Source organism: Suncus etruscus, chromosome 17 (genome assembly GCF_024139225.1).
Source record: "Suncus etruscus isolate mSunEtr1 chromosome 17, mSunEtr1.pri.cur, whole genome shotgun sequence".
In the NCBI taxonomy this organism is placed as follows: domain Eukaryota; kingdom Metazoa; phylum Chordata; class Mammalia; order Eulipotyphla; family Soricidae; genus Suncus; species Suncus etruscus.
In genome coordinates, this window is record NC_064864.1 from 68,952,426 (window position 1) to 68,980,005 (window position 27,580).

The 27,580-nt window shown below is 56.0% G+C and overlaps 1 protein-coding gene across 2 annotated transcripts in view; it reads right to left on the reverse strand.

Moving 5' to 3' along the window:
• Positions 1-2,834: 2,834 nt before the first annotated feature.
• The window catches only part of CTBP2 (C-terminal binding protein 2), a 40,234-nt gene continuing 15,488 nt past the window's right edge, over positions 2,835-27,580 (reverse strand). The window contains exons 2-10 of one of the 2 annotated variants that reach the window (XM_049764481.1): positions 16,102-16,260; positions 7,136-7,290; positions 6,908-7,052; positions 6,416-6,622; positions 4,936-5,150; positions 4,724-4,854; positions 4,399-4,526; positions 4,108-4,225; positions 2,835-3,331 (exon numbers count right to left, since the gene is read on the reverse strand). In XM_049764481.1, coding sequence (XP_049620438.1) covers positions 3,151-3,331; positions 4,108-4,225; positions 4,399-4,526; positions 4,724-4,854; positions 4,936-5,150; positions 6,416-6,622; positions 6,908-7,052; positions 7,136-7,290; positions 16,102-16,159 — 1,338 coding nt within the window. In that variant the 5' untranslated portion in view covers positions 16,160-16,260 and the 3' untranslated portion in view covers positions 2,835-3,150. Of the gene's footprint in view, positions 3,332-4,107; positions 4,226-4,398; positions 4,527-4,723; positions 4,855-4,935; positions 5,151-6,415; positions 6,623-6,907; positions 7,053-7,135; positions 7,291-11,446; positions 12,924-16,101; positions 16,261-27,580 lie in introns of those variants that run through there. The other variant, XM_049764482.1, reaches the window with a different exon arrangement.

The following is a 27,580-nucleotide window of genomic DNA, read 5'->3' on the forward strand; positions in this document are numbered from 1 at the left end:
CCCATATCTGACCTCCACCCTGAGCCCCACCTCACCTGCAGTCCCATTCGAGCGCAGGTGACATGGAAACTCTTTTGTACAAACTCACAGCAGACCGTCAATAATAAACAAGCTTTTATTTTATTCATAATTTAGTTCCTGTTGTGCCCAATCAAATAAAATCCAATCTTTTAAGGAACAAATTGCAAGGAAAGAATTTTTTTTGGAGTGGACTTGAAAGACATTGTTATTGTTCCCTTATATATTATGATTTCTTTGTACAATTTTCTGATGACCCCTTTCAGTATTTAGGTATTTATTTGTTGGGAAGAGGTCCCTTTAGGTGAGACACCCCTGCCCCAACTTTGGGTAGTGACTGACTCCTGCCCAGATATTAGCTGGGGAGGTACTGAGGAACAAGGCCCATCTGATGAAAAACACTGTGTGAAGTTCTCCCAGCTGACACTGGCCTTTTCCAGACTTGGCAGGCAGAGAGGCTTGGGTTCCAGCTATCTCTCATCAACTGCTCTAAGTTCAAAAGGCTGTCTCTGCTCGGGCTCCTTGGGAATAGCACTTCAGTCAAGAATACAGACTTTGAAAATGCGGTAAATGCATTGTAGGAGTTTCTCAGCAAATTGTCTGAGAATTTTTGCATGTTGGTTAATTGTGGCCATCTTATTTAAAGTTAAAACTATAATCTTAGGTAGAAAATCTTGCTATAAAAAGTATTATTTGACCATTTCAGGTATAAAATTTAATACCGGGTAAAATTTTCAGCTCTATCTCAGGAACACACACAGACTTGGTGTCCTGATAAGCACTTTGTAGACTATTCATAGGTGTGGCAAGGAATTTGGAAAGCCCATGTGCGCATGCATGTTTGGGTAAACGACACACACACACAGACACACATTTTCCTTCCCTCTGATGAAAAGGCTGTGAAAATCTTTTTAAATATTTGCTTCTTGTTTTCTTCCAAGTTCTGTTTAGATGGTATTGAAATGTGCACAACTCAACTTTAATGCTGGAATACTAAAAATGGAAAAAATACCCGCGAGGTGTCCTGTCTTCTGTTCTTTCTCCCAGTCAGTCCTCTTTCAGGGCTGTTCCCTGGAGCTGCACTGGAAACCTGGCTCTCACACACACACACACACACACACACACACACACACACAATTCATTCGATGTGATGGAAATGTGGAAGTGACTCACTGGGGCTGGGAATTGTTTTTTACAAAGTGTGGTAGTAAGCAAGTTTCTCAAGTTAGCTTGAAGTTAGAAGGCAGCAGAGCAGAGGTTCTATCCGGGTGAATGGTGAGAAGCTGCAACCTGTGTTCTTCTGTACCGGATGCCAACCACAGGTGGGCCTTCAAGGTCTGCATGGTATAAGTGGCTTGACTTGTCAAGGCCAAACTTGGGGGGTGAATGGTGCTGTTAAGCTCTTGAACTACTAGATTCCTGCCCCCCAGTTTAGAACTCGGTGCTTTTGTTATGAGTCTATGTGGCTGGAAAGTTTGAACGTGATTCTGGCTGACCATGGTGTGGACTGTGGCCTCTGTTGTTCTCATGGATCCCCCTACTCCCCCTTGTTGGCTTTTCATGCTCAGGCTGCAGGGAGTCTGGAAAGTGACACAGGGAGGTTCAATTGGCCCATCTGGACCTTGGTCCCTCTGGCTCTTAGTTCCAACAAGCAGGGCAGGTGCAGGTAGTGCCAAGGGTGTTGCTTAATGCTGCTCAGGCCTAAATTGCTCTTGGGAAAAGCAGAATTGAGTCCGAACATACTCTTAGGATGGTGTGACAGAGAATGAGGGATTTCTAGTCTTCACATCAATGAGATGGGTGCACCCGAGGAGGCTCTGGTCTGGGTTTGATCCCTAGTTTGAACAATTGATCTTTGTCCTGGAATAACAAGAGTTGGAAAATCAAAAATGTGACCGAAGGGCACCTAGCTAAACGTGTCAGGGTTGAGCCTGGGGCACTGAATGACTCTCTCCAGGCCTCAAAAACAAAACGGGATCGCTGGTGATATGTACTAGAATTTCCGAACTGAACACATTTTATCATTACTTTTTATTGAAAACTGCACTGAACGCTAAATGTCCACTTTTACATAAACAAATACAGTAACGGTAACTCACACTAAAACAAAACAGTTCTGATAGCCATTATATTTCTGTTTGGGACAGTTTTAAAGGTTTTTCTTTGTCACAAAAACAGGAATGTACCTATACAAAGGCTCCAAATAGGCCATCTTTAAAACAAAAAAGGCAATGATTCACAAAAGACTATGAATAGAACATGGAACTAGTTGATACAAATCTAACAGGATTTGTTAAAATCAGTCCCATCTAATAACACACCCGAAGTGTTCTGGTATAAAATATCACGTGAAGAAAAGAAGACTTTATCAATGTCTAAAAAAGTGGGTTTGTTCATAGACAATCTGACAAGTTACCATAAAAAGTGTTTCCTGAGACATAAGGAAATGCAACATTATTATTCTTGAACACGTTCCGTTCAAGACTTTCCACTCAATAAAATAGCTGAGGATCTGAAACTGAGAAAATATATTTGAGTACAAACAGCTTGTGAAACTTAATACTTTTTTTTTTTACTTTTTTTGTTTTGTTTTTTCTTTTTTTGTTTTTTGTTGTTGGTTTTTTTTTTTTGTTTTTTGTTGTTTTTTTTTTTTGCATCATTGAGGGTGTAACTGCACTCAGCCAGCCTTCCTGCAGTTCTGGGTAGCCTGGCCGGCAGCTTCTGACAGGTCCACAGTCTGCTCCCCGTTTTGTAGTGATTTTACCTTCCTGTTTCCACGAGGAGGTGAACAGCCCCCACAGACCAGTGGTCAGGAGGGGGGGTTTCGGCTCAGGGGCACGTGGCCTCCCCTCCCACAGCTGATGCACCGTCAGGGACATGCCGTGTCCTCGGGCGGCTGGCACAGGGCAATACCGATGTGATGTACTCTTTGTGATGTGATGCACAGATGAGAAACTTAACACACAACAACAGAAGCGGCTGCTCCCGGGCCGCATCCCAGTCCATGAGCATCGTCCAGTCGGGCTGCAGCGGTTTGGTCAGTTCCCGAGCCTGGCACGAGCCTGGACTCCGGGTTCACCTCCGGCATCTCTTGGTCCCAGTTCCTGAAGGATCTTCCCGCATATCACTCTGCTACTGCTCGTTGGGGTGCTCGCGATTGTCCCCGTGTTTTGTGGGCTGGTTGGGAGACGGCGCTTGGGAAGGGTGTGCCACGGTGGGGAGGCTGTGGGTGACAGGGATACCGCCGGGGATGATGGCTTCCATGGCAGCGGGGAGGCCCCCAGGCGCCACACCCACGATTCCTGGCGGGTATCTGCGGAGCACAGAGAAGAGGCCGGTGAGTCCAGACCTACTCAGTGACCTCTAACTCGGTCACAGAAACCTGCTAGTCAAAATGCCACAGCAACCACCCATGTTTGGGAAGAAGCCTTGTGCAGGTGCCTTTAGAAACATGACCCAGGGACCAGAGCAGTGTTGCAAGGGGTAAGGCGTCTGCCTTGCCCGCACTAGCCTAGGAAGGACTGTACTTCTATCCCCGGGAGTCCCATATGGTCCCCCATGCCAGGAGCAATTTCTGAGCGTATAGCCAGGAGTAACCGGAGTGTCACCAGTTGTGGCCCAAAAACCAAAAAGAAAAAAAAAAAAGGGAAAAAAACCACATGACCCATCTGGGTTTCCTTAGGCAGAACCAAAGGAGACTGGAGGAGGCTCTATGGCTCTGGGCCCAAGGGGTGCAGTTTCAGCCTCACTTGGCTGCACCTGAGTGTGAAATGAGACACACAGGGTATCTGTAGGTCTGTCTGTGACCTCACACTGGTGCTTCTGATGGCTGAGTATCTGAGCCCTGAAGATGCTTCTAGGAACTGTGAGAGATCACAGGATTCCAGTTAGTGTCCCTGGCCTGCAGTCAACACTGGACTCAAGGATAAGTGCTCCGTGGGACCACCTCTGTGTGTCTCAAGCCCTCGGCAACCCCACAGGTCACTTTGCTGGGAAGCAACACCCGGGTTTGGCAGTAGCTTCCCATGCGAACAAACCCACAAACCATGGTCTGTCAGCCCTGCGATCATCCCCCTGGCCTGGCCTCACCTGTAAGTGGCACCATTGAGCTCGGGATGAATAGCCTGCTGGTCTAGGACTGACCATGGAGCCGTGCTGACGAAGAACTCCTTGTTCACACAGTTCCTTAAGCTTTCCGGGATTCGACCTAGGGAAAGCACAACGTAACATTGGCATCAAGCGTGGCTGCTCTAAGGGCCGGCCACCCGTGAGTGGGAGGGTCTTGGGGCTTTCCAGAACCAGGACGCATAGCTGAGTCTCTACCCTGCATCTGTGGTGGGTGTGGGGTGCGCCACCTGCTGCTTGGAGCTGGGAACTCACCTGTGATGGCCCGGCGGATCTCGGTGGCAGCTGCTTCCCGCATCTCGAGAGATGCCTGTTCGCTATACCAGGCCGTGTGGGGGGTGCAGATGAGGTTCGGGGCATCTTTCAGGGGACCCTGAGCAAAGCTGGGGAGATGAAAGGAGAAGCCACAGGAAGTGAGCCTGGCTGCTCAAGAAACAGAACTTAGGGGCTTGGCCTCAGAGCAGGGACCATTCTGTACCCACCAGCACCCCCCAAACCCCTCTGCTCACTGGCTGCCCCTTAAGCCCTGAGAAAGAAGATGGATGAGTCTCGTCCCTTGGCACCCATGAGTCAGGCCCACCTGAAAGGCTCCGACTCGTGCACATCCAGGGCCGCCCCTCGTATTCTGCCCTCCTTGAGGGCTTGGGCTAAGGCCTTCTCATCCACCAAGCCGCCGCGGGCTGCATTCACCAGGAAGGCGCCTTGTCTCATCTGTGGGGAGGGAGCTGGTCAGATGCCCGTGCCCCACTACACAGCGTGGGTGGCAGGGCAGGGGTCCCCTAGCTTGCTCACCTGTTTTATAGTAAAGTCATTGATGAGGTGGTGATTATGTTCGTTGAGGTTACAATGCAGGGATACGCAGTCGCTCTGGTACAGTAAGTCCTGCAGGGTGTAGACCCGCTGCACGCCCAGGGACCGCTCGACCCCATCCTGCAAGTAGGGGTCATAAAATATGACGCTGAATCCAAAGGCCTTGGCTCGAACAGCGACTGCCTGCCCCGTGCGACCTGTGCGGAGAGAGAGGGTCCGGGTAAGTGCGGCCACGGCCCCTCCTGTGGGCGGGCGCTGGGGGGCCCCAACCGAAGGCTCTGGCTGGGCTGCAACTCCAAGTGTGTGACCAGCACTGGGTCACCACCTGAAGACCATTTCATGAGGTGGTAAGGGGGATGTTAGGGATAGTTTTTGCCAATGGATCATGTGTCTCCTAGACCCCATACAACCCAGGGCGCAGCAGGAAGAACCCTGGAGCTGAGGCATCCCGTTGGGGGAAGGGCTGAGGTGTTAGGGAGGGTGCAGTGCTGCCGTCAGGGGGCAGGGGGGATGTCCTATCTATCTACCTGCTGTTAGTTGTCTCTGGACTGTGATGACTCCACCTTGTGGAGCCTATTGGTTCCACTTGGATTCTGGGCCAGGAAATGCAACTGCACAACAGGGCCTGGGGGTGGTGGTGGCCCCTGACTTTTCTTTTTGGTTTTTGGGCCACACCCGTTTGATGCTCAGGGGTTACTCCTGGCTATGTGCTCAGAAATCGCCCCTGGCTTGGGGGGACCATATGGGACGCCGGGGGATCGAACCGAGGTCCTTCCTTGGCTAGCGCTTGCAAGGCAGACACCTTACCTCCAGCGCCACCTACCCGGCCCCGGCCCCTGACTTTTCACCTTCAGTAATCCCACACCCCAAAACCTCCCAGTCCTGGTACTCCACTGGGACACCAGGATCTAGAACCAACCTCCCCATCCCCCCCATCTTTTTGTTCGTTTTTTTGGGTCACACCCAACAGCAATGCTTAGGGAACCGTATGGGATGCTGGAGATCAAATCCAGGTTGTTTGCATCTGGTAAGGCCAATGCTCATTCCACTGTGCTATGGCTCCAGCCCCATGATCCCTATTTCTCCCTCCTAAGTATTAGTTTCTGTACTAACTGAACGGTTTCCCTGCAGAATTTCCATTTTCTGCCCCAGGACAGGACATAAGGGCTGCACAGGAAGTCTGAGAACAAGGGTCGTGCTGCCCCACCCCAAAACACCTCAGGGGTGAGGATCTAGGAACTCCTCACGAGCCATTTCTCAGCGACCACCAGCAGGGGGCACTGCAGCCACGCCCATCTGCCTCGCTCTTGGGTGACCATCACATGGCTGTGGCCTGAACACAGGGCCGCTCCCCTGGGCGGCCACCCCATCACCCTGCTGGACGACCCTTCTCTGGACTCAGCACACGGATCCCTGGAGCCCCACTGCCAGGAAACCCGGCGGGAGGGTTGGTAGCACCTACCAAAGCCGATGAGGCCCAGCGTCTCCCCACGGATGCGTGCGGCACCTGAGGCCACGTCCCGGATCTGCTCCACACTCTGCACCCGCGTCCCCTCACGCAGCGCCTGGTACAGCCACGTGTTACGCCGATACAGGTTGAGCACATGGCAGACGGTCGAGTCGGCTGTCTCCTCCACAGCTGCTGACGGGATGTTGCACACCGCGATGCCTGTGGGGACAGGGAGCCAGATGAACAAGCCCCCATGGCCTGCCTGCCCGGCAAGCACTGTGGAGATAGCAGAGGACAGCAAGACGGGGCCATGTGGGCTGGCCAGCCAGCACCAGGATTGCTGAGTTTGCAATGCAATGAGCAGGGTTCAGTTTTTTGCCAGAAGCCTGTGGGGGCTCTCTGGCTGGCTGGCCTGAGGGGCTAGACCACCCCCAGGAGGCCTGACCCTGAGGATGAGATGTGGAGAAGCAGCACCAAACTCTCATTTGGCACCCCTGTGCTCACCGAGCTCTCCGGCTGCCTTGATGTCCACGTTGTCAAAGCCGCTGCCGATGCGCACGATGACCCGCAGGGCCTTGAACTTCTCCAGGTCCTCACGGGTGAGTGCAATGGTGTGGTACATCATTGCACCTACAGCTTCGTTCAGCACCTGAGGAGCACAGATGTTGGGGCCAGAAGGCCAGGGGGTGCGGAGGGGGATGGGATGGGCGGTGTCCCGGGGCGTGGACGCACCTTCTCATGTATCTCCTGCGTGGACTGCGCATCGCAGAAGGCCACTGTGGCCAGGTCCTTGAGGATAGGCATCTCTACCGTGCAGTCCCGACCATCCAGCAGCGCCACCAATGGCCGGGGGTGCAGAGGCCCGTTCATGATCTGGGGGCGGATGCCTGCAAGGGGGCGGGGGTGAGCAGGACCCACCAGAGGGACGAGGGCGACCTCCCTGGACCCAATTCTGGGGGTGATCGTGCAGCTCTTCTGAACCTGTCTGGGAGACCAGCTGGTGCCCAGACTCACACCACAGTAGAGAGAGCGAGCCAGGGCAGGCATCCGGATCCCTGGCACCCAGCCAGATACGCACATGCGGACACGCAGACACATTTATCTAGAGCGACCTGCTGCCCCAGCAAAAACCCGCCTTCAGTGCCCTCTGAGGGCCCAAGTGGGCAGGTGAGCCCACATGCATGCCTGGTGGCACCTGGTATCCCCAGCTCACTGTATCCTGGCTTGAGGGCCACTCCCGAATTCAGGACAGGCCAGGATGGCCCATCACTTGGAGACCAGCTCCAGGTTCTCAGTGGCTGCCTGGACCCCACTTGGGTGATCTTACTTTGGGGTGGCCAGCAGGTGGCAGGCTGAGCCCTCACACAAAGGGGCCCTTATGGAGGGAAGGTGCCAGAAGGGTGGGCTCAGCCTGCCAGTGAGGGCCTGCAAAAGAAAAAGCCTGTCTCGCTCCCCCCCCCCTGCCCCCCCCCCCCCGCGGCCTGGTTCCCCACCTCACATTCCTCAGCTGCCCCAGCCAGACATACAGACTCAAGACCCACCCTGCAGCTTCCTGCTGTGGTGGTAACTCCTTGTGGGCCCACACAGCCTAGACTACTGAATCCTCAAAACTGACCTGGTGGGACTGACCCAGGTTCAGGTTAGATCCCCATTACAGAGTCCCCAAATCCTATAAGCAACGATCACTGAATTCAGAAGCCAGGATTAAGCCCCGAATGCTACAAGTTGTGGCCCCCCAGGGGCTGTCAGGCCCAGTGTCCTCACTTCCCAGGAAGGGAATCTTTCCTTTTCCTTTTTTTTTTTTTCTTATTAAAACAGTATTTATTTGTCTTCTCTGTCAAACCCTGAGCCAACCTTTTAGAGTTTCTAGGCCACACCCGGGAACCAGATGTAGTGCTGGAGATGAACCATTACTATACAAGGCCTATCTCCCCCGGCCCTCACTGCTCATGGCTAAAAATCTATGTCTTATATGTTATTGTCCAGGTAAGGATAGTGCATGGCCACTAGCAACACTGCTGAGGGGCGCAGCTTGGGAACCACCACAGGTTCCCCAACATCTCCTCACGCCCTCCCCTGACCTGGAGCCAGAAACAGAGTGTCTGTGCGTTGCTTGGAACTTTCTAGAAAACAACAGCTGGGCAAACCCCATCTTCCTGCCGCAAGCTGTGGGGGCATGCCCCATGCTTGTGCCCTGGCCAAGCTCTTCTCCAAGGTGCTGGGACTGACTCCAGGACCTCCCACATTAGGGTCTCTGTCCTGGCCCCCACCATGGGTGAACTCACATCCAAGGGGTGGCAGACGCCCAGGATGGCCTCAGCCAAGACCAGCACCTCCTGGAGGTGCAGCCTGCATCCCTCAAGGCCCAGCTGTGCTCAGAACCACTCCAGGCAGGCCTGGCCTTACAGCTATTTATGGTACAATGTGGGTGGTCTCAGCTGCTTAGGGCCCAGCCTGGACCCAGGTGGTGAGGGTACGGGAGGGGGACAGGAGACCCCCGACCCCTCCTGTGGCCACAAGCCTAGGGTTCAGGGACAAAAATGGAGCACACCCTAGAAGCTAATCCTGCTGGCCAAAAGTCCACCTGTGCCTGGGGCTGGGAACAGTGGGGGTCCTGAGCCCACCTCAGGCATCCCAAAATCTACATTCAAGGATCCGGCCTTCAGGGACCTCAGCAAGCTGGATGGATGGGGGCACTGTACCCCACAGAACATGGGGTGCCACCATCACCATAGAGGTGAGAACACCCCTATGGCTGTGTGTGGCCCTCAGCCTAAGGCACAGAACTGGGGTCTCCTCCTGGGCCCCAGATCTTACTCCCGAGGTGTCATCAAGGAACCAGTGACCCGAGGTGTCATCAAGGAACCAGTGACTAGTGGCAGCAAGGGGACCAGTTTCCTCTAAACTGGGAAATGCAACACTGGCACAGACTCATCAGCCAGAACACTCCAGGGAGCACTGGGCCCTCCTGGAAAACTAACAGGACTATCTTGGGCACTGGCCAAGAGTCCCTGCATCACCCTGAGTGTTGGGAAGGACAGTCTCCCCAAGAACAGTGCCCAGGTGTCCTTGCAACAGACTCTGCCTCCGCACAGCTGCTTGGCCTTGGCTTCTTCCCCACTGGGGTGGATTCTTGGCCCCAGTGAAGAGACAAGACTCAGGCGGGTCCTTCTCATGGTGCTGGTCAGGTCAAACACACTCTCGCTCCTTAAATAGAGATGAAGAGATGATACCGGGGACCACACAAGGTTTCCTGAGCAGAGCCAGGAGTGAGCCCTGAGCACTGTCGGTCCCCATTAAAGTGATGAACATGGGGACTATCCTGGGCTGAGGGGAGGTGCCTTCAGCCAAACCCACGAAGCCTGACCAGCCACTGTCACCACCTTCAGGGCTGGGCAGGGACACCCATCAGGGAAACCAGAAGGTCTGTCCCCTTGTTGGGCACATCTCTGGCCGGGCAGGGGTGCAGGCGCCCTTCCATCCTGCACCGGGGGGCCTGCCAGGACCCCCACCCCGTCACACAGGAGAAAACCAATTGCCCTGTGTTGGAGGTAAGTGTTCCCAACATAATTCCACAGGGAGAAGCCAACATCGACCCAGAAAAGGGTTCCCAGCCTAGGAGAGAGGCCTTTGGGGCCAGCGATGGGGGGGCCCCACATTGTGATGTTCCCCAATCCTATGACCCCTTGCTAGGAAATAGGCCACACAACCCGAGACCTGGGGGAGGAGGGACAGTTGACACAGGCTGACAGACCTGGAGAGGCCCCCAGTGCCGCCCACCCACTGTTTGTGTGTGAGTGATCTCATGGCCGCCAGAAGGTTCTGGAAGGGGCGGGGAGATGCGCAGGCTGGCAGCTGCCAATGTCACCACCCGCCCTCGCTTGCTCGCTGTTACAGAGCCAAACAAACCAGCATCCCCTGCTCCGCACAACAGTGTCCATTGCCCACAAGCCCTCCCAATCCGGCCGAGATCCCGCACCCCCAGCCCCAAAGAAACAGAGATGGAAACCGGCAGCCCTGGCATCTCCGCAGAATGCGAGTGAGGCACTCGTCTCCCGCCACGGTGACCAAACCCCCCCGTTGCCTGGCAACATGTAATTAAGGAATATGTTTTCCGATCCGCTTTGCAAGCCTGGCCATTATCAGATGAAATTACTGGAGCAACAAATGTCACCTCCATGCAGATGAGCGTGTTGCAAAGAAAAGAATGCTGCGGGGGGGGGGGGGGGGGGAGGCAGCCTCGGAATAGGGTCTGACTCTGTTCTTGGTGCCTGGATGAATGGGAGGGAGAGTCAAAAATAGCCATACAAAGCACCTTCAAGCCAGCACGATGCAAAGCAAACCTGTAAGGAAGAGTGTAAGGACAGTGAGCCATAACTGTCTCAAGTCAGCTGAGCAGGCCACAGGGTTTCTCAGCCTAAAAAAGTCCCAAAGGCCCAGTGCAGCAGCAAAGCAGGGAGGGTCTTTGCTTTGCAACACAATGGACCCGGGTTCAATCCCCAGCATCTCCACATGGTCTTCTGATCCTGAGTCTTCCAGGAGTGATTCCTGAGCACTGCCGGAAGCCCGAGTGACCAGCCCTGTGGCCGGATCTTGGCTCCATTCCCTCATTTTTACCCCACCGTGTAGAGGCTGACTGACCCCAGGAAAAGAAAAAAAAAAAAAATCAAAGACTCTGAAGTTTGTTTCTGAAACGACCCCGGGTGGGGAAAGAAGAGAAAAAAACCCAGCCATGAGCTTCAGAGCAAAGATTTCTGAGTGGTGCCAGGAATGGAAAGGGGGAAGAGGACCCGTTTTCGACTTGGCCTCGAGAGGCAGTGCAGTGTTTCCTCTGTCTACACAGCAGGAACCCTGCCTGGTACCCCGGGCAGCCCCAGACCCCACCCAGGAGCTGAGCTGGGGCCAGGTAGGAACCCACAATTTGTCTCAGGAGGTTCCTGCACCCCTAAAAGGACTCAAAGTCTTGAGGCTCAGCTGGGCTAAAGACGAAAACCCCCAACCCTGATGCCCCACCCTGGCCCCAGAGCCCTCACGAGTAATTACTTGGTTCCGGAGCCAGCATGGTAGACACGATGATGGGCGCACCCGTGCGCCGAACCACCTTCTGGTAGGGAGAGTGCGGTGTGTGCAGGCCCGGGGCAGCCGGTGGCAGCTCCTCCAGGGGGACCCCAGGCCTGCGCAGAAGTTGGGGGCTGCCGTGGGGGCTGGCCAGGGGTGAAGCAGCCACGCTCCGCTCCCGCTTCAGTAGTTCCATAGGTACCGTGTAGGCTGTGGGGTAGGCAGGCCGGGTGCCGGGGACACGGGGACCCTGGGATCCCATCACCAAGGCCAACCCGGCCTGCGGTGGACAGGCGGGACCCAACCGGGCTGTCAGGGCACAAGGGGCAGGGGAGCCGTACCCCACATTAGCAGAGAAGTGGGTAGTGTAGGAAACCGCCGGGTCTGGGGCACTGGCCGGGCGCCGAGTGGGGCCCATAGGATGGGGGGACACTGGAGGGGCCACGTCTCCCTGGGGCTCACCGCTGCGGTGGCCCGAGCTGGAAGAGTGGGCACGGGGCAGGGGTCCCACCCGGCTCTGCCGGAAGCTGCTGACCAGCTGACTCAGGACACGGGCCTGGCCCAGGTTGGGGGCCACACACTTGATGTCGGCGTCCTCCAGGGCTGCCAGGGCGGCCGGACAGTCAAAGCCCTGCTGGAGGAGGGTGCCCAGCGTGGTTTCCGACAACCCCTCGTTCCGCAGCAGGGCCAGGAAGCTGGGGAGCCCTGCATTCCTGCCCCCAGGGGCCTGAGCATTGAGCGGGCCAGCCACACAGTTCTCATAGGGTGCCGGGCCGTGCAAGTTATCCCGGGCTGTCCCGAAGCCTCGGTTCAGGGCCCTGCCACTGTCAGCGTCCACAACCAGGCAGGTCGGGGCCGGCTGCCTGCTAGAGTCCACGCTGCTGTAGGCTTGGACAGCGAAGGGTAGGCCCTCGGTACTGTATCTGCTGTTGGGGGGTGCCCCAGGGTAGCGAGCAGGTGCAGGGCTGCGACTTTGTGTCCTCGGGGCCTGGGGAAATCCATCATCTCCACCGGGGCCTAAGGGCAGGTGGCTCATGTCCGGTAGGACTTGATCCCAGGCCAGGCTGCCGCCCAGCAGCCCAAACCCAGGCATCGTCTGGGCTCCTCCGGGCTGGCGGGGCTCAGGGGGCACTCGCCCGGCCCCGGGCATGTCACAGTAACGCTCTGGTGGGCGCAGGGAGCCCCCTGAAGAGATCACAGTCCGTCTGCTGCCCAACACGGTGAAGTCAGGGGCTGAGTTCTTCCTCCCGGCAGCCGTGGTGGACCAGACCTCCCTCGGGAAAGGGGGCCCGGTGGCTCCACTAGGGGCCCAGTCCTGCTGCTCCTCCCAGGCGCCGTCTCCATCAGCCAGCGAACTCCTCCTCCCTGGAGCCCCGGGGTCCTCCCACGGGCCCTCGTACCAGCCAGCCGCGTCCCAGCTCTGAGAGCGCCCGAGCTGCCCGTACCTAACAGGCACCGGCATGGGGAAGGAGCCGGTGGCCGCAGTGTCTGTGGTTCTGTCTCCTGGGTGGCGCCGACCACCAGCCGGGGCTCCTGTTTCAGTCAGGCTGAATTATTTATCCCCCGAAACCTTAGGCGGAGCTGCCAGGGGCTCTGCGCTCAGATGGCTGAGGCTGGCTCAGCACACGGATTAGGAGCTCAGCCACCCCCAGAGCCTTTGTTCCATGTGACGTGTTTGTGGCGGGGGCCCTGCCTGCCTCGTAGTCTATCCCTCTTCCTCCCCAGCTCGCTAGGGCACTGGGGCCTCAAGTAAAGCCCCCACCCCACTGGGGGTGGGACTGTCACCCCGTGAGCTCCCGCTAAAGTCACAGAAGGCAGACAGGAAAGGCTGTTCTGGGTTGATTCCGCACTAATCCACCCGAGGAAATGTTAATCCAGGCTAAGCGGGGGAGCCGGCAGGCAGGATAAGGGCCTGGTTCTAGGACACGCAAAGAATGGGGGGCAGGTCTGTGTGTGGACAGGACAGAGGTTATCCAGCCGGGTCTGAACAGTCCTGGGTATCGTGGAGACACGGAGCTCGAAGACTCACAGCCCCACAGCCATGACATCTGGATAGGCCATGTTAGGTTGTGACCGACCAACCAAGGGTCCTTCTGGAACCCTGGGGAGGAGGAATTTCCCAGGGTCAAGGGATTAAGTGATGAGGACCAGGGAGGCCTCACTGGGGGCACCAGGAAGCTGCCACAAGCCCCGTGTGTGTGTGTGTGTGTGTGTGTGTGTGTGTGTGTGTGTGTGTGTGTGTGTGTGTGTGTGTGTGTGTGTGTGTGTGTAGGCTGTCCTGTCCTCGCTGACCCCCAAGCCTCCTGAACTCACCCCCCCCTCCCAATGAATGTGGAAGCAACAGTGAACAGAGCCCATGCACATCAGAACTTGGGACTGGGTGCAGGCCTGTGGGGTGCTGTGTGGTGATTCTCCCCAGAGGAAGGACCCCTCCTCCCTCATGGGCTGGCCCCTGATGATCAAGTGGCATTGCAGGTGCCGATAAAGGCAGCAGCCCCTGACGCTTCCCCGTGTCTGTCGACGCCTCAGAAACCCTAGGACACGTGGCTTCTGCATATCACAAGGTCTGGTACAGACTAAGCCAGGAAATAGCCCAGAACAGCCCCCTTATCCTGGGAAATGGGCTCGGCCCTGTCCTCTCTCCCAGACCTCCCAGGTTCTGAGCTTGGAACTAGATCTGCTGGGAGGGGCTTGTGGGTGGAGCCCAGTCCCTGGAAAGGGGCCCCAGTACTGCGTCAATGAGTCTGGGGTACAGACTGATCCCCACAAAGCTTATTCCCTAAGCGCCGCTGGGTATGGTCTCCAAAGCCAGATCCCTAAGTCAGCAAGAGCGGGGAGACGGGCAGTCAGTATTGGACAGCAGGAGGCACATGGCGGGTGAATGTGGAGCCAGGCAGGGCCATGAGCAGAACCTGAGACCACACGGGGTTAGGGGGCAGCCCTGGTTCCTGATAGGTGAGCGGCCAAGCACAGAGCCCAGAGTTCAGGGTGGTGCTTGTCAGCACCAGCACCCAGGAGAGCCACGTAGAACCCTCAGAACTTTTGCCCTTTCCCCACAGGAGTTGTGGGGGTCAGCCCGACCCCCAGAGACCCCTCAGCTTTCTCAGTGACAGCCACGGTGGAGCAGAGACAGGCGAGGGAACAAGGACTGGCGACACTCAGCACAATAGGAACATAAATCCAGTGAGAGGGTCAGGGGGCCGGCAGGGACACCCCAGCAAGTCACAAACACCCTCCAGCAGTATCTCCTTCTGCAGAAGTTCAGTTTTGGGGCCCACCACCCCTGCTTCCACCAAGTTCCAGAATTTCTTCTTTCCAACTCCCCAGTGCCCCCCATCCCTCAGGGTTCTGCTGAAATCAGCCCAGGATGTTTACCAGCGTGTAGTCTTGGTACCACATCCCTGGTCCCATTAAGATGCGACAACGGTCCTTATATACTGCCCAGAGACGCTGCATGGCACACAGCCCAGCTGGCATGGAGGGGTGTGTGTGAGGGAAATAAGGGGGGACTACTAAGTGACCAGGCAGCAGACAGCACAGCTGCAGGGAAGAGGAACCCAGGGAAGAGGGGAGATCGGCGACACCCCAGGACGATCAGGCCAAATTGGTCCTGGGTCCTCCTACCCCCAGCTCCAGCTGATGTGCTCCCAGCGGAGTGCTCAGCACCCCTATATCCTTATGGCAGCCCAGCTCCCTGGGCTGTCTATTGTGTATTTACATAGCTAATGTAATTATTGCTAATCACATAATTACTGAAATGTGCATAATTGCCTGATCCCAACATGTAATTATAATGTATAGCAACATTATAATCCCATTTTAAAAATCTGCTTTTGGGGGCTAAAGGGATTGCTCAGAGGGGCTTTGCCCAGCACCTAGAGGCACCGCCCAATAGCACCTGCAGAACAGAATAGAGCGCCTTGGCTGGCACCACACCCCGGAGCGCTTATAATATGGGGGGCAGGCTGAGGGGACCCCAGTCCTGAGCATGCACCACATTAGCTGCAGAGGCTTGGTGGGGAGCAAAAGTATCCCAAGACACCACTACTATCTGCCTCTCCATCCCCCATGAGACTCTCCCAAAGGAAACAGCGGGATTGGCACTTGGTGGGAAGGGGGGGTGTTCCATTGTTCCCCCCACTTTCCTGGAACGAAGGCAGGTGTTCAGGGTAGGTGCTCAGAAGATAGAATGCTGGACCTTCCCATGTGGAGACAAACAAACCCAACAAAATGGGGAAAAATGAGCCAGAACCTGCTTCCAAGCTCGGCACCTCTCAAGCAAGTGAGGTGCTTATGGCAGCCACCGTGGGGCTCAGCCCCTCACACTAGGAACTTTCCAGGGGTTGGAGTGTGAGCACAGAAGGGAGGGCAGTTGCCTTGTAATTTGCAGCTGACCCAGGTTCGATCCCCAGCATCTCATCTGGTCCCCCAAGCCCTCCAGAAGTCATTCCTCAGCACAGAGCCAGGAAGTAACCCCTGAGCCCTACTGGCTGTGGCCCCAAAACAAACAAAATACTTTCAGGGATCTGAGGCCAGATGCCTGAACATGGGATACAGCTCACACACTGCACCTTCTGGAGTCACCAGCCCCCGCAGAGGCCAGAACAACACTCAGCATGGGACACTGGCCTGGCTCTCACCTTCGCAGATTCTGTCCAGCCGCTGCCGTTTGACCTTGTGCTTGTCCACCAGGGCCATATTCTTCCCTGCGCGTTGTGACTCAGCTTTGAAGGCCACGGGGTTTGCTGAGAGCTCAGGGGGACTCACAGGCGTCTTCGCGCATCACGGCACCATGAACCCTAAAACCAGGAGCAAGAAAGGAAAAAAAGCTTCAGATGCTTGGTTCCCTGAGCTCAGCCCCAACACGGTGTGGGCAGTTTGTCCACACCTGGCACATTGGTGATATTCTTTCCCTCCCTCCCTCAACAACTCTCAACACTTACCCCCCAAGCACCTTTGTTAGACAACAAAGGATGACACTGGGCAGAGGACAGACAAACAGATGCACTGGGTCTGAGCTCCAGGGTCTCAGACCACCTGTGGGGACAATATTGTATCCCTGTGTCCTCAAGTGGCTGGTGGCTTTGCAGGCCCTTTTCTCCAGGAGGACTATAGGGGACTGACAGAGCAGATGATACCTTTCCCTGGGGTGCTAGGCAGAAGGGAAGATGATCTCAGCTTTTTCATTAGATCCCCACTTGTCCCTGTGGGAGAACTGGGTTGAAACAGCAGGAGCACATGACATGGTGTGAGCAAGGATCCCCGACCAGCTCAGCATGCCATGGTCCTTCTCTGGCTGCGGGGCTGACTGCTCAACTCAACAAGCCTAAGATGGTTAGGGCATATGCGAGATGGAGCCCGCGGGCTGGAGGCCAGAGACTTGAACTCTGGAAAGGTGCCATGCACAGGGGTGACTGGCCAGCTCACCACAGAGATGAAGTGTGAGGAGAACCATGGAAGAGCTCTGGGGGCATTTATTGAGAAGACACAGGCTTTTCGGGGGAGGGGGACGTCAGAGGCCAGGTGTCTGGACACTTGCTTTTGAATCTACAGGCAGCCAGATTGCCTAGGTTGCAGAGTAGGGACCACCCGAGGGGCCCAGCAGCTGCAGTGGGACCTTCAGGCCAGCAGAGGGCATCACATGGCTGGCACACAGCGGGCCCCACAGGTTGCTTGCAACCAATCTGAGGGCAAGGTCAGGAATTTCGAGGCCCACAGATCCCTCACTGCACCCCTTGTCAGGAGGAGTGATGTGGAAAGGCAGTTTGCAGAGAGAGCCTGCTCAGAGTTGGCCTTGCCTGAACTGTACCCCGGGGCTGGTCCCCAGTACCTGGAAGGGCTGAACCCACTGTATTTCCTGGGGTGTCCTTGTGGTGTCAGGGCTCAGATCCAGGCTGGCTAGGGCACTGCTCCAGCCCTCCCAGCCCCTTCTTTTTTTTTCTTCTTGGTTTTTGGGTTACACCCGGTGGTGCTCAGGGGTTGTTACTCCTGGCTCTGTGCTCAGAAATCACTCCTGGCAGGTTCAGAGGACCATATGGGATGCTGGGAATTTAACCCAGGTCTGTCCTGGGTTGACCACATGCAAGGGAAACATCTTATCGCTGTGTTATCGCTCTGGCCCATCCCTCCATCTTTTCTACCATCAAATTCTAGAAGCATCGTGGGTCTATCGACTACAGCTTATCCACGCTTTGCTCAAATGACAGGCACCTGAGCATAGGAGCATGGAGGAGGGTCTGGTCCAGTGGTGGACACATCGCGAGGACAGACTACGTACTCCACTCCCCCTCCTGAGGGCATCCTCAGATGCCAGGCTGAAGCTAAAATCGCCATAGCAACAGGATGGAACCAGAGAAACAGCCTTCTAGTATGCGTGCGTGCCTGTGTTGCACCTAAATCCAGCCTTCACCTCCAGGAAGCCTCCCTGGACAGCACTTTCCTTATGAGCAACAAGCCCCTCCTCCTGTCCAAACCACAGGAAGTGGGACTTTGCTAGCCTTTAGAAGCCGAGGTCATGGGTCGGGGTGGGTGGTGGGCAGAGCTGGCCATTGGTGCAGATGGAGGCCATCTGTACCCTTTGTCGTTCTGAGAGTGAGAGCAAGCGAGCGAGGGAGAGAAGACCACAAACCCACTGCTCAAGGCCACTACCCCCAGAGGGCCCCTCATTGCAGCTGCCTACGCCTGCAGCTGGGCACCTAGGCTGCCCATTCCCTCCGGCCAGAGGTCCACCTGGGTCTGGACCACAGTGAAGCCAAGGAAGGCACTGGCCACAGGGGGTGGGGGACTGGGTAGCGGCGGCTGTGGGGACACAAGGTCCTTCTTTATGGAATCAACATGCTCAGTACTTCTAGGCAGACCCAAGTTCTGCCCAAGGCAGGGAAAGGAACAGGTCCGTGAGGCGGCAGCCAGCACAGCCTCACCCTGTGGCCATGTGTGGCCGCACAGGACGGGCACTTTGTGCAGTGGGAAGGACCGGCTTGAGGGGCGGAAGGGGACTTGGCACATGCAGGTCACACAGCGGCTCTCCGGCAGCAGGGGGCCGAGGAGCCGGAAAACGTCATGTCTAGGCAAGTCTGCATGTATGTATACGTGTGTGTATGTATGTGTCTAAAGATGTATTCTGGAGAGCAGCAGCAATTGAAGGGCTGTGTGGGGCCACCTGGCCAGCAGCTAAATGATGCATTTCTACTTCCCGACAGCCTGGGATGGGAAACTATACAACACACTCTCACACACACACACACGCACGCACTCACTCACGCACGCACGCACGCACGCACTCACGCACTCACGCATCTCTGGTGGTTCATGTGCTAAGACTGCACAAACCAGGTCCTGGCTCCCCTGCCCCCAGACTTACATGGGCAGTCTCCAGGCAGGTTGTGCCCAGATGTGGGGTCCGAGGCAGAACCCTGGCACACTCACCCCCTCCAGGAGCCCCTTTCTGAAGGAGCCCATAGCCAGAGGTGCCCAGGCAGAGGCTGGAGCCTTCAGCACTCACAGCCCCCCTACTCTGGAGTGCCTGGTTGATTTTCACCAGCCCAGGGCCCCGAGCAGAGGAAGGGTTAACGGGCTTTGAGGAACAAAGTGCACAAAACCAGCCCTAGCACGATGAGGCTGGGGGAGGCATCCAGTACTTCTAAGGAGAAACATCTGCGATGTGGAGAGGTCGGCCGGCAGGAAGCGAGGGGACCGCCTGGCCCCGACGGCCGCCCGCCTGCTCGATCCTAGAAAGAGGCACACATGGGTTCACTTAGCCTGGAGGACAACGAAACCCCCTTTCCATTGTCCTCAGAGCCCCCGCCTCCTTGGCCACAGGCTCCCGGCGTTCCCTGCCCCGTCTGACCTGCCCGCAATCGCCTCTTTGTTCCTTCCAGGCTGGGCTGTCCGGGACCCTCCCACCCGGCTGCCTGCTGGGTTGGAAAAGGAGCTGCAGAAGCCACGTCACTTGGAGACTTGAAAAATCCATCAGCGGCAAAACCAGAACAAGAGGGTTCGGAGGACCAAGGGGGACAGGAAGTCTGGCCAGGATCATCAGAGACCAGGCTGCCCTACTCACCTCATCACCCCATCCAGGAAACACCGTGCTTGGGGCCTGGTGGAGGCATAGTGATCCCAGCCTGCCCAGCCCGTTCAGGGCTTCCCATTGAGCTCGTGTCCAGGCAAGATGTTTCTGGACGCCCCGTAAGGTCAGGGGCCCCCAGCATCCCGGTGCAGTGGGCGGGGCAGGAGGCTGGCAGCGCCCACGCAGGGAAGAATGGGCCACATTCTTTCTCAAGACCAGGCAGGAAGGAAGCCCGAATAGTTTCCATTCCTGCCAAGGTGCCCGCTCCACGGGGTCCGGCGCAGCAACGAGGGCTCAGGCAGCCTGCAGTTGTCCACCACAGACACCTCCAGCCCTGCCCTCATCTCAGCCTCTTGGTGCCACTTCCTTCTGGGTGCCCACCAAGCACAGGAACATTGTGCAAGTACAGGGAGACAGGCTCCCAGGTCTGGGGCCTGGCATGTCCCTTTTGGGGCAGAAGTGGCCAAAGTCCAAGCTAACTAAAGTTTGGCACTATTCTGGCATGCATATGCGCGCGCGCGCGCACACACACACAGCCCCCCAAAACACCCAGTTCCAAAGCAGGACGCCCGCATGACCCACAACTTGTCACCCCAAAAATGTGGCTCAGATGAACTTGAGCTGGATTTAGGCGGGACTCCACCTGCATGCAAGCTCTGCAGGGACCACCCAGGGCCTGCCTAGGCACACTAAGGAGGTGCTCCAGTCTACCCCCCCGTCGTGTCTGTATTTGTGCATGTTTATGAGCGCGTGTGTGTCAGTGTGTATGATCTGCAGTGCTGGCTGGGAGGTGAAAGATACCAGTAAGAAAGTGGGGGACCCCTTTGTCTCTGCCAGCCTCAGGCCATTCACTCAGGGCAGCCATGCATCCTACAGTAGCCCAGAGACCATGTGGTGGGAGGCCTGACCACAGAGTCTGCCAAGGTCCAGACATCTCTAACTGCTGTGGGGTGTCCCCAAGAAGAGCAGAGAAAAGCCAGGCCACGGGGGTGAGGTGGTGGTGGTGGGGTGGAGGGAGTTTCCAGGCCCAGAATCAGGGCAGCAAACGGCTTCCGGCCACAGAGATTCGGGGGATACTGTGCCCCCTGGTGGCACTGGCTGCACTGGACACGGACACTGTGCAGGGGAAGTGGCAGCTGGGCAGGGGAGCTGCCCTGCCCCCCCCCCCCAGTGACCGGCCTGCAGTGCTGCCCGCAGGGATACCTGGGAAGGGGCACAGCCCACCCACCTGGCTTCCACCTTCATGCACAGGCCAGGGGGGCATCCCAGAAATGAATTGTGTCCACAGAGAAAACCGAGGTAGTCATAGCCAGAGTCTGCACGTGAGCCCTGGGCAGCCTGGAATGAGCCCTGGAAAGGGCACAGCGGGCACAGCCCTGTAGGACCCTGGAGTTCTGGGGAGGGGTCAGTACTGGTCACCACCCAGGATGCTCAGAAAGTCGGAGGTGGTGTTTCCTCATTATTCCCTGCACTGCGTTTTCAGGCTTCTTTTTTTTTTCCCCTTCGGTTTTTGGGTCACACCCGACAGCATTTAGGGCTTATTCCTGGCTCTATACTAAGAAATCGCTCCTGGCAGGCTCGGGGGACCATATGGAATGCCGGAACTTGAACCACCAACCTTCTGCATGCAAAGCAAATACCTTACCTCCATGCTGTTTCTCTGACCCCAGCGTTTTCAGGTTTTTAAGAAAGCATCAATGCCCTACAACAGTTTGGTCACAACAAGGTGCTGACTTATGTCATGTTACTCTGCACAGGAGCTGTCCTGTCCTGTCCTGTCATGGGGTCGGGTGCTGAATCCAGGGCCCCCACAGTGTGCTGCAGGCTGGGCCTGTGGACAAACTCCTCCCCACATGCCCGCAAGGGGGTGACCGCTGGGCCTCGGCTCCCAGAGAGAAAGATTAATCACATCAAGTTGCTGGTTGCAGCCAAACATGGTACAAACAGATGCTCAAAAGATGCCAGGAGCGGCCGACATGGCGATCGGGGGAGGAAGGCCTAGGAGGGCCATGGTTTTCTCTGCCCAGGGGGTCTCATCATGTCTAATACGTAGAGCCTGCTGAGGCTTAATGTTGTGACTTCACCTTCCTTCCTACAGAAGCCCAGTTGGTCAAAAATATAAAAATCAAAAAATGTTGGTGAAAAATATAAACCACAAAATCACTGCTCTTGGATTTTCAGTTCAGGCCGTGACTTGAGAAAGAACTTCTGGGGTTCACAGACAATTACAAGGAGAGTAAAACCCAGAACCAGGCTGGCTGGTGCCTGGGGAGGGGGGTGTCCAAGAGATCCCCCTTCACTGGGAAGCCAGAATGTCAGACTTGCCCCATCAGGAGGAGGAGCAGCTCTGGGCTGCTCTGGGGAAGATGCCAAGAACGACCATCTCAATGCACCCAGAATCTTCCAGAGGAAAACTAGACTCTAAGACAGGCCCAGGGCAGCAGCCGGGGCAGGGACTGGTCCCTTTGTCACCCCTGCAGGAATGTTGCCCTTCTGGTCTATCTACTTTTCTCAAAGCTGGTTTTGTTCTCTGTGGTTCTCCTGGCCACAAGCTCCCCCACTGCACTGGTCTGACGACTTGGAAAATTCTCGATGATGATGATGATGATGATTATCTCGGGCAGGTGACCACAAAGGCTCCATAGCAGGACTCGGGAGCAGGAAAGAGGAGGCCCAAGATGCAAGGTTGCCCCAGAAATCAACCTGCTGCACACCCAGAGATACCAACCATAGATTGGAGACCCCAGGATAACAGAGCCATCACCAGGACTCCAAACGTCCAATCCTAATCCTAAACCCACCCACCATGGTGATGCATGCCTGCAGTCAGGAGCTAAGAGTCTCTCTCTGTGGACACAAACACGGCATGGAAGTAGTCCCTGATATTGACTGGAACATAAGCACTAAGACATGCCTGGGGTAGAAAGATGACAAATGAAGGATGTGCTAAAGTGACAGCACAGCAGGGAAGGCACTTGCCCTGCACATGGCTAACCTGGATCGGATCCCACAGCCCATCAGGAGTGACCCCTGACAGCAGAATAAGCCGAACACCTCACTGCTGGACATGTCCCCAAAGCAAACCAACAACAAAGCTGAATCCTACAGTTCCCACAGGAACTAGCAGCGTCACCCAGGAGCCAAGAGCCAAGGAACTACGAACGTCAGAAAGACAAGAACTAGGGACAAGGAGGGAAACAGGGGTCTGAGGGATGGGGTGGTAGGGCTGAGCAAAGGCCTGAGCTTTAAAAACAACAGGGCAAGAGCAAAACACAGTGGGGAGAGTGTTTGCCTTGCATGATCTGACTGATCTGGTTCGACCCCAGCATCCCATGGGGTGCCCTGAGCATGCCAGGAGTGATTCCTGAGTAGAGCCAAGAGGAACTCGTGAGCACCATCGGGTGTGGCCCCGAAACCAAAACCACCACAAAACCACCCCCGAAGATTCAAGATCCCATCCTCATGGCCACCTCCCACTAACCAGCAAAACCAAGGGAGGAACAGGGCTGGGTGGAGAGTGGGAGACGGTCCCCTTCTCCAGGTCCCAAAGCCCCAAAGGTGGCCATTTGGGAGCAAAGGGTGCAGGCTGAGGGAGAGCAGTGGCACCCAGGGGACCAGGATGGGACCCCCACAGCAGAAAAAAAACAATTCCCCCCCAACTGGGGCAGCTATTCTGGAAACTTCCACAGCAGAGTTCCAGCCTGGGTCTCTTTGGGACACACACAAGGGCTCTCTGGTGGGCTCCACAGCATAGCCAGCCCCGGCCAGCACAACGTCCACACCGCCAGGTCCCCACAGCAGGTCCTGCTGTTTTTGGAAAGTCCCTGAGGTCAAGAGCTGAGCAAGCGTGGGTTGATCTGGGGGATATGAGGCGAGGCGGCCACCTCATCCCAGGTACCAGTTTCTCTTCCTAGTGCCTAGTCCTGCACAAGGATTGGCTGCACATGTGGGCTGGTTGTGGGAGCGAGAAGGGGTGCCTGCACGACTAACAGAAATGGCCTTCTGAGAACATGGGTGATGCCATACACCCCGGAGTGAGATCTTTGTGCCGGTTCACCTGCCTTCCCTCCCTGCAGTCCTGCACGGACATTGGAGCCCAAGACTGAACAGGATCAAGAAGCTTCTCGAAACTGTGGACTTGGGTTAATTAAACACAAGCCAGACCGAGCGCATTCTTGACTCGAGGCACCCTTGGCTCAACCTTGCGTCGTGAGGTCTCCAACAGTGCCACTCCACAAATGACAAGAGACGAGCGCAGCTTGGCATGTGGGAAGCAAGGGTTACCTGTTTTCACAGAGACCTCAGAATGATTCTCCCCTTGTCCTGTACCGCTTCCTTGCTGGTTCACTCATTGCGACCATGTGAGAAGTGGATGCTGGGAAAAGGGTGGGCACGGGGGTCTCTGTGCTTCACTTCATCTCCTCAGCTCTTCAGTCAAGCTAACACTGTTGGGGTTTGGACCATTGAGTCCACCAAGGAAGAGGCTTTCTCTGGAACCCCAAGAAGAACCAGTGTATTTTGGGTTGTCCTGATCAGGCTACCCTGTGCAGAGAAACATGGGGCGGGAAGCAGGGGGGGGGGGCAGGGCCCAGAGAAGGGGACAAGGGCAGCTCACAAGCAGGCCGTTGTGTTTCTCGTGGTCCCCATGAAACAGGAAATGAATCCAGCATGTGCCCAACTCGGGTAACATTCCGGGAGCAAGGCAGGGAGGGAGAACCCCCCAATCAAGACAGAGCAGAGACACCAGATGATGCCGAACCCATAGCCGGGCCATCGGACGAGACCAAGCTCAGATTCTGGGCTTTCTCAACCACGAATCCCCTGGGATCCTGAGATCCGGGCAGAGTTGGCACCATCAGACACCCCATTTCTTCAACAGCCTCATGAATGTGCCAACCCCAGAAACAGGGCAGGGTTGCCCTCTGCAGCCAGGGCCACTCAGATGAGGACCATGGAGGCCTGCAGTCAGGTCAGGGCACTGCTTTCCTGCCAGGGTAAGTGCAGGGCTGGTCCTGCAGAGGGAGGTGCTAAGGGAGTGGGAGGAAATGGGACAGATTCTCTGGCCCCACTTCACTCTCCCTTGGGGAAAGCCGGGCACCCACGTGGGACAGGAAGACACGCACAAAGCTCTTGCCCTCAGATTCGATTCCTGACAACTCACATGGTCACTCAGCCCCAACCCGTGTGCTCCCTACACACAGCCAAATAACCAGCATTCATTAGGGAGCCGTTGTGTGGAAGTGGGGCCAGGGGACACCGCATCCCTCCCATGACCCCTGAGATCATCGGAGGTCCTGATGGACATGGAGTGAATACCTCGCTATGGCCCTCCATCTTCCACCCTGCAGGGAGTGCCTGCTTAGCAGCCTGAGGCACAGAAAGTGGTACACACTGCCCCCCGGGATGCTCAAGGCTGGCTCAGGTTGCCCTACAGAAGTCACATTCTGAGGGTGCTCACCCCTCATGGCCTCCTGCTATCACCAGGCAGGCCTACTGTTGGTGGTGTGCTGCCACCTTGAAAGAGACCTGTTCACTGCACTTGAGCCATTCTGGGGTCCAGACCCTTGTGGCTGCTTAAAAGCAACCACTCCCATTTTTGTTTTGTTTTTGGGTCACACCCTACTGGGTGCTCAGGGGTCATTTCTACAGGATGCTAGGTATCAAACTCAGGTTGGCCATCTACAAGGCCAAAGTCCTCCCCACTGTGCTCTGGCTATGGATAGGCCGCTCCTCCATTTTCACCTTCTTAGTGACTCATCTGACCACCCTCTTCATTGTTGCGATGAGGTTGGGCTCAAACCCTGGGCCAGCAAAGCTTTCCCACTTGTTCTCTCGCATCCTGCCCTCGCATCTTTTCTCTTTCGTGTCTGGCCACAGAGAGCCTGTATCACGAGCATCGGGACAGTCCAATCTGTCCCAAGTGTCCTGGTGGGTCCCACACCTGCTGCTTTCTTGGCCTGCATCAGCCATAGCATGTTCCTAGTTCTGTAAGCAACTGGGGTGCTCTGGGGACCTTGGGGGGATGGTATACTGGCCACCACACCATCTCCCAACTGATTATGCAGCATCATGTCCAGGGAAATGACTTGAGAAATGTCCACAGGGCCAAATGCTACTGTTACCCCAAGACTCTCCCAGGAAACCAGAAGGTGCAAATGTCCTTCACCAACCCTCACCCAGCCCCCCTCCCCTTTGCTGCTCTGGGGTGCTGAGCCACTGTGGGGTGCACCCAATTGTCCCATGTAGGCAGGACACACACAGCTGTCTCCAAATCTACTTCCTCCCCCGACCCTGGGCCCAGGTCCTCCCCATAAGCTGTCCTGCCTGCCAAGAACCACCATCCGCTCCTTCCTGCCGTTCCCTCTTGTTACAATAACAAGAAATAACCCCACAGTGATGTCACCCAAACTTTTACTTCCGCCGGGGGCCAGTGGGTCAGCTCCGTCGGAAATGGAGGGAAAAAAAAACCTAAACGAACACCCGACATGGTCCTGAGCGGAAGGGGTGTGGCTGGCGGGGACCCCTCAGCTCCAGAGGGTCTAGGAGCGGCTGAGGCGGGTGGTGTCAGGCACGGGCTGCAGCAACTGTGTGGGAAACAAGGCCCTGCTTCATGGGCGCGGAAATGTGCGTTTGCAGACATAAAGGGGAGGAGAGGAGGCCTTATTTGGGCACGTGGGAGCAGAAAGCAGCAGTGTTTCCGACAGGAGGGGGATAACCGAGGAAGGTGGGATGCGGTGGGGGTACACAGGATCAGAGAAAGAAGGCCCACCCAGGCCCAACTTTGGAACAATCTCACACCTTTAAGGACCCCACACCTATGCCTCTCCACGGAAAGTTGGGGTGCCCATAGGGCCCAGCTGGGCTGCCAGGATCAGCTGCATGGACAGTCAGCATCAGCCTACCCCTGAGTCACAGGGGTCACCACCTGGGGTCTCCCTTGTACTTATCTTGGGGGACAGCTTTAGGGGCTGAGGAAGCACTCCTGAAGTGCTTGAACCACTTCTAAGGTCCCCTAAGCATTAAAACTAGACTATCTTTCTGTGAGCCCTAAGTCTTGGGCCCCCAAATGTGCATAAACTATTCCCGCAAAATGAACAACATGACCCAAAGAGCTTTCTACAGGACTGTATGAGCCCCAAGTGGTCAGTGTACTGAGAGCTCCCAGGTCCAGGTCAAGTGTCACATTTCTGCACCCAAAAGATGCTGCTTCTCAGAGTGAAAACTCATCATCCAGGTCACCCAGAAACTCAGGGATTTGGGGGGCTGAAGCAGTAGTTCAGCAGGGTTGGTGGGGATGCTTGCCTTGCCACACAGCAGACTAGGTTTGATCCCCAGCAACCCATAGGGTCTCCTACGTCTGTCAGGAGTGATTCCTGAGCACAATAAATAATAATCTCTGAGCACAGTGGGTATGACCCAAAACTCAAAAACAATAAAAAAATATCTCGACCAAAAATTAAAATCTCTAAGAACTCAAGGAAGCATCAAAGCTGGGGCTAAGGGGGTAACAGGAGCCTCTGGTGGGGCTTCCCAGGCTGGGATGCAGGACCTGGTCCCCTCTCTGTGGCAAGAGCAGGTCGATAGCGCCTGGGCCTACAGTCAGGGTACCCAGGTGTGCACCACAGGTCAGGATTGCAATGGAACTGTCTCCCTTCCCAGATGTGGGCTGCAGATCCCCCGACTCACCCCAGTCCCTGCTGCACCTTTATCCACTGGGGGCCAAAAGCAGGCTCAGGGTGAGCTGTGCGGGGCCAGAAGAAACAACAGGCCAAGATGGTCTCAGAGCTGTGATCCATCCAAAGTTCCATGAACGTTCACCATTAATTCTCCCCTTAGGTCCCAAAGAGGACAGAATGGAAATTAGTAGGCAATGGCCTGGAGTCAGATCCAACACTGGCAGCAGGGTTAGAAGAAGACACTCTGTGGAAGCCAGGAGGTGAACCTGAGTCAGGGTGGGGGCATAGGGGGGCCTTCCGGGCCTCCCCTACTCGAGAATTTCAAAATTCCCTGAACAGGGTAAGGTGGTTCCCACACGATCCCATCCAATAAAACGT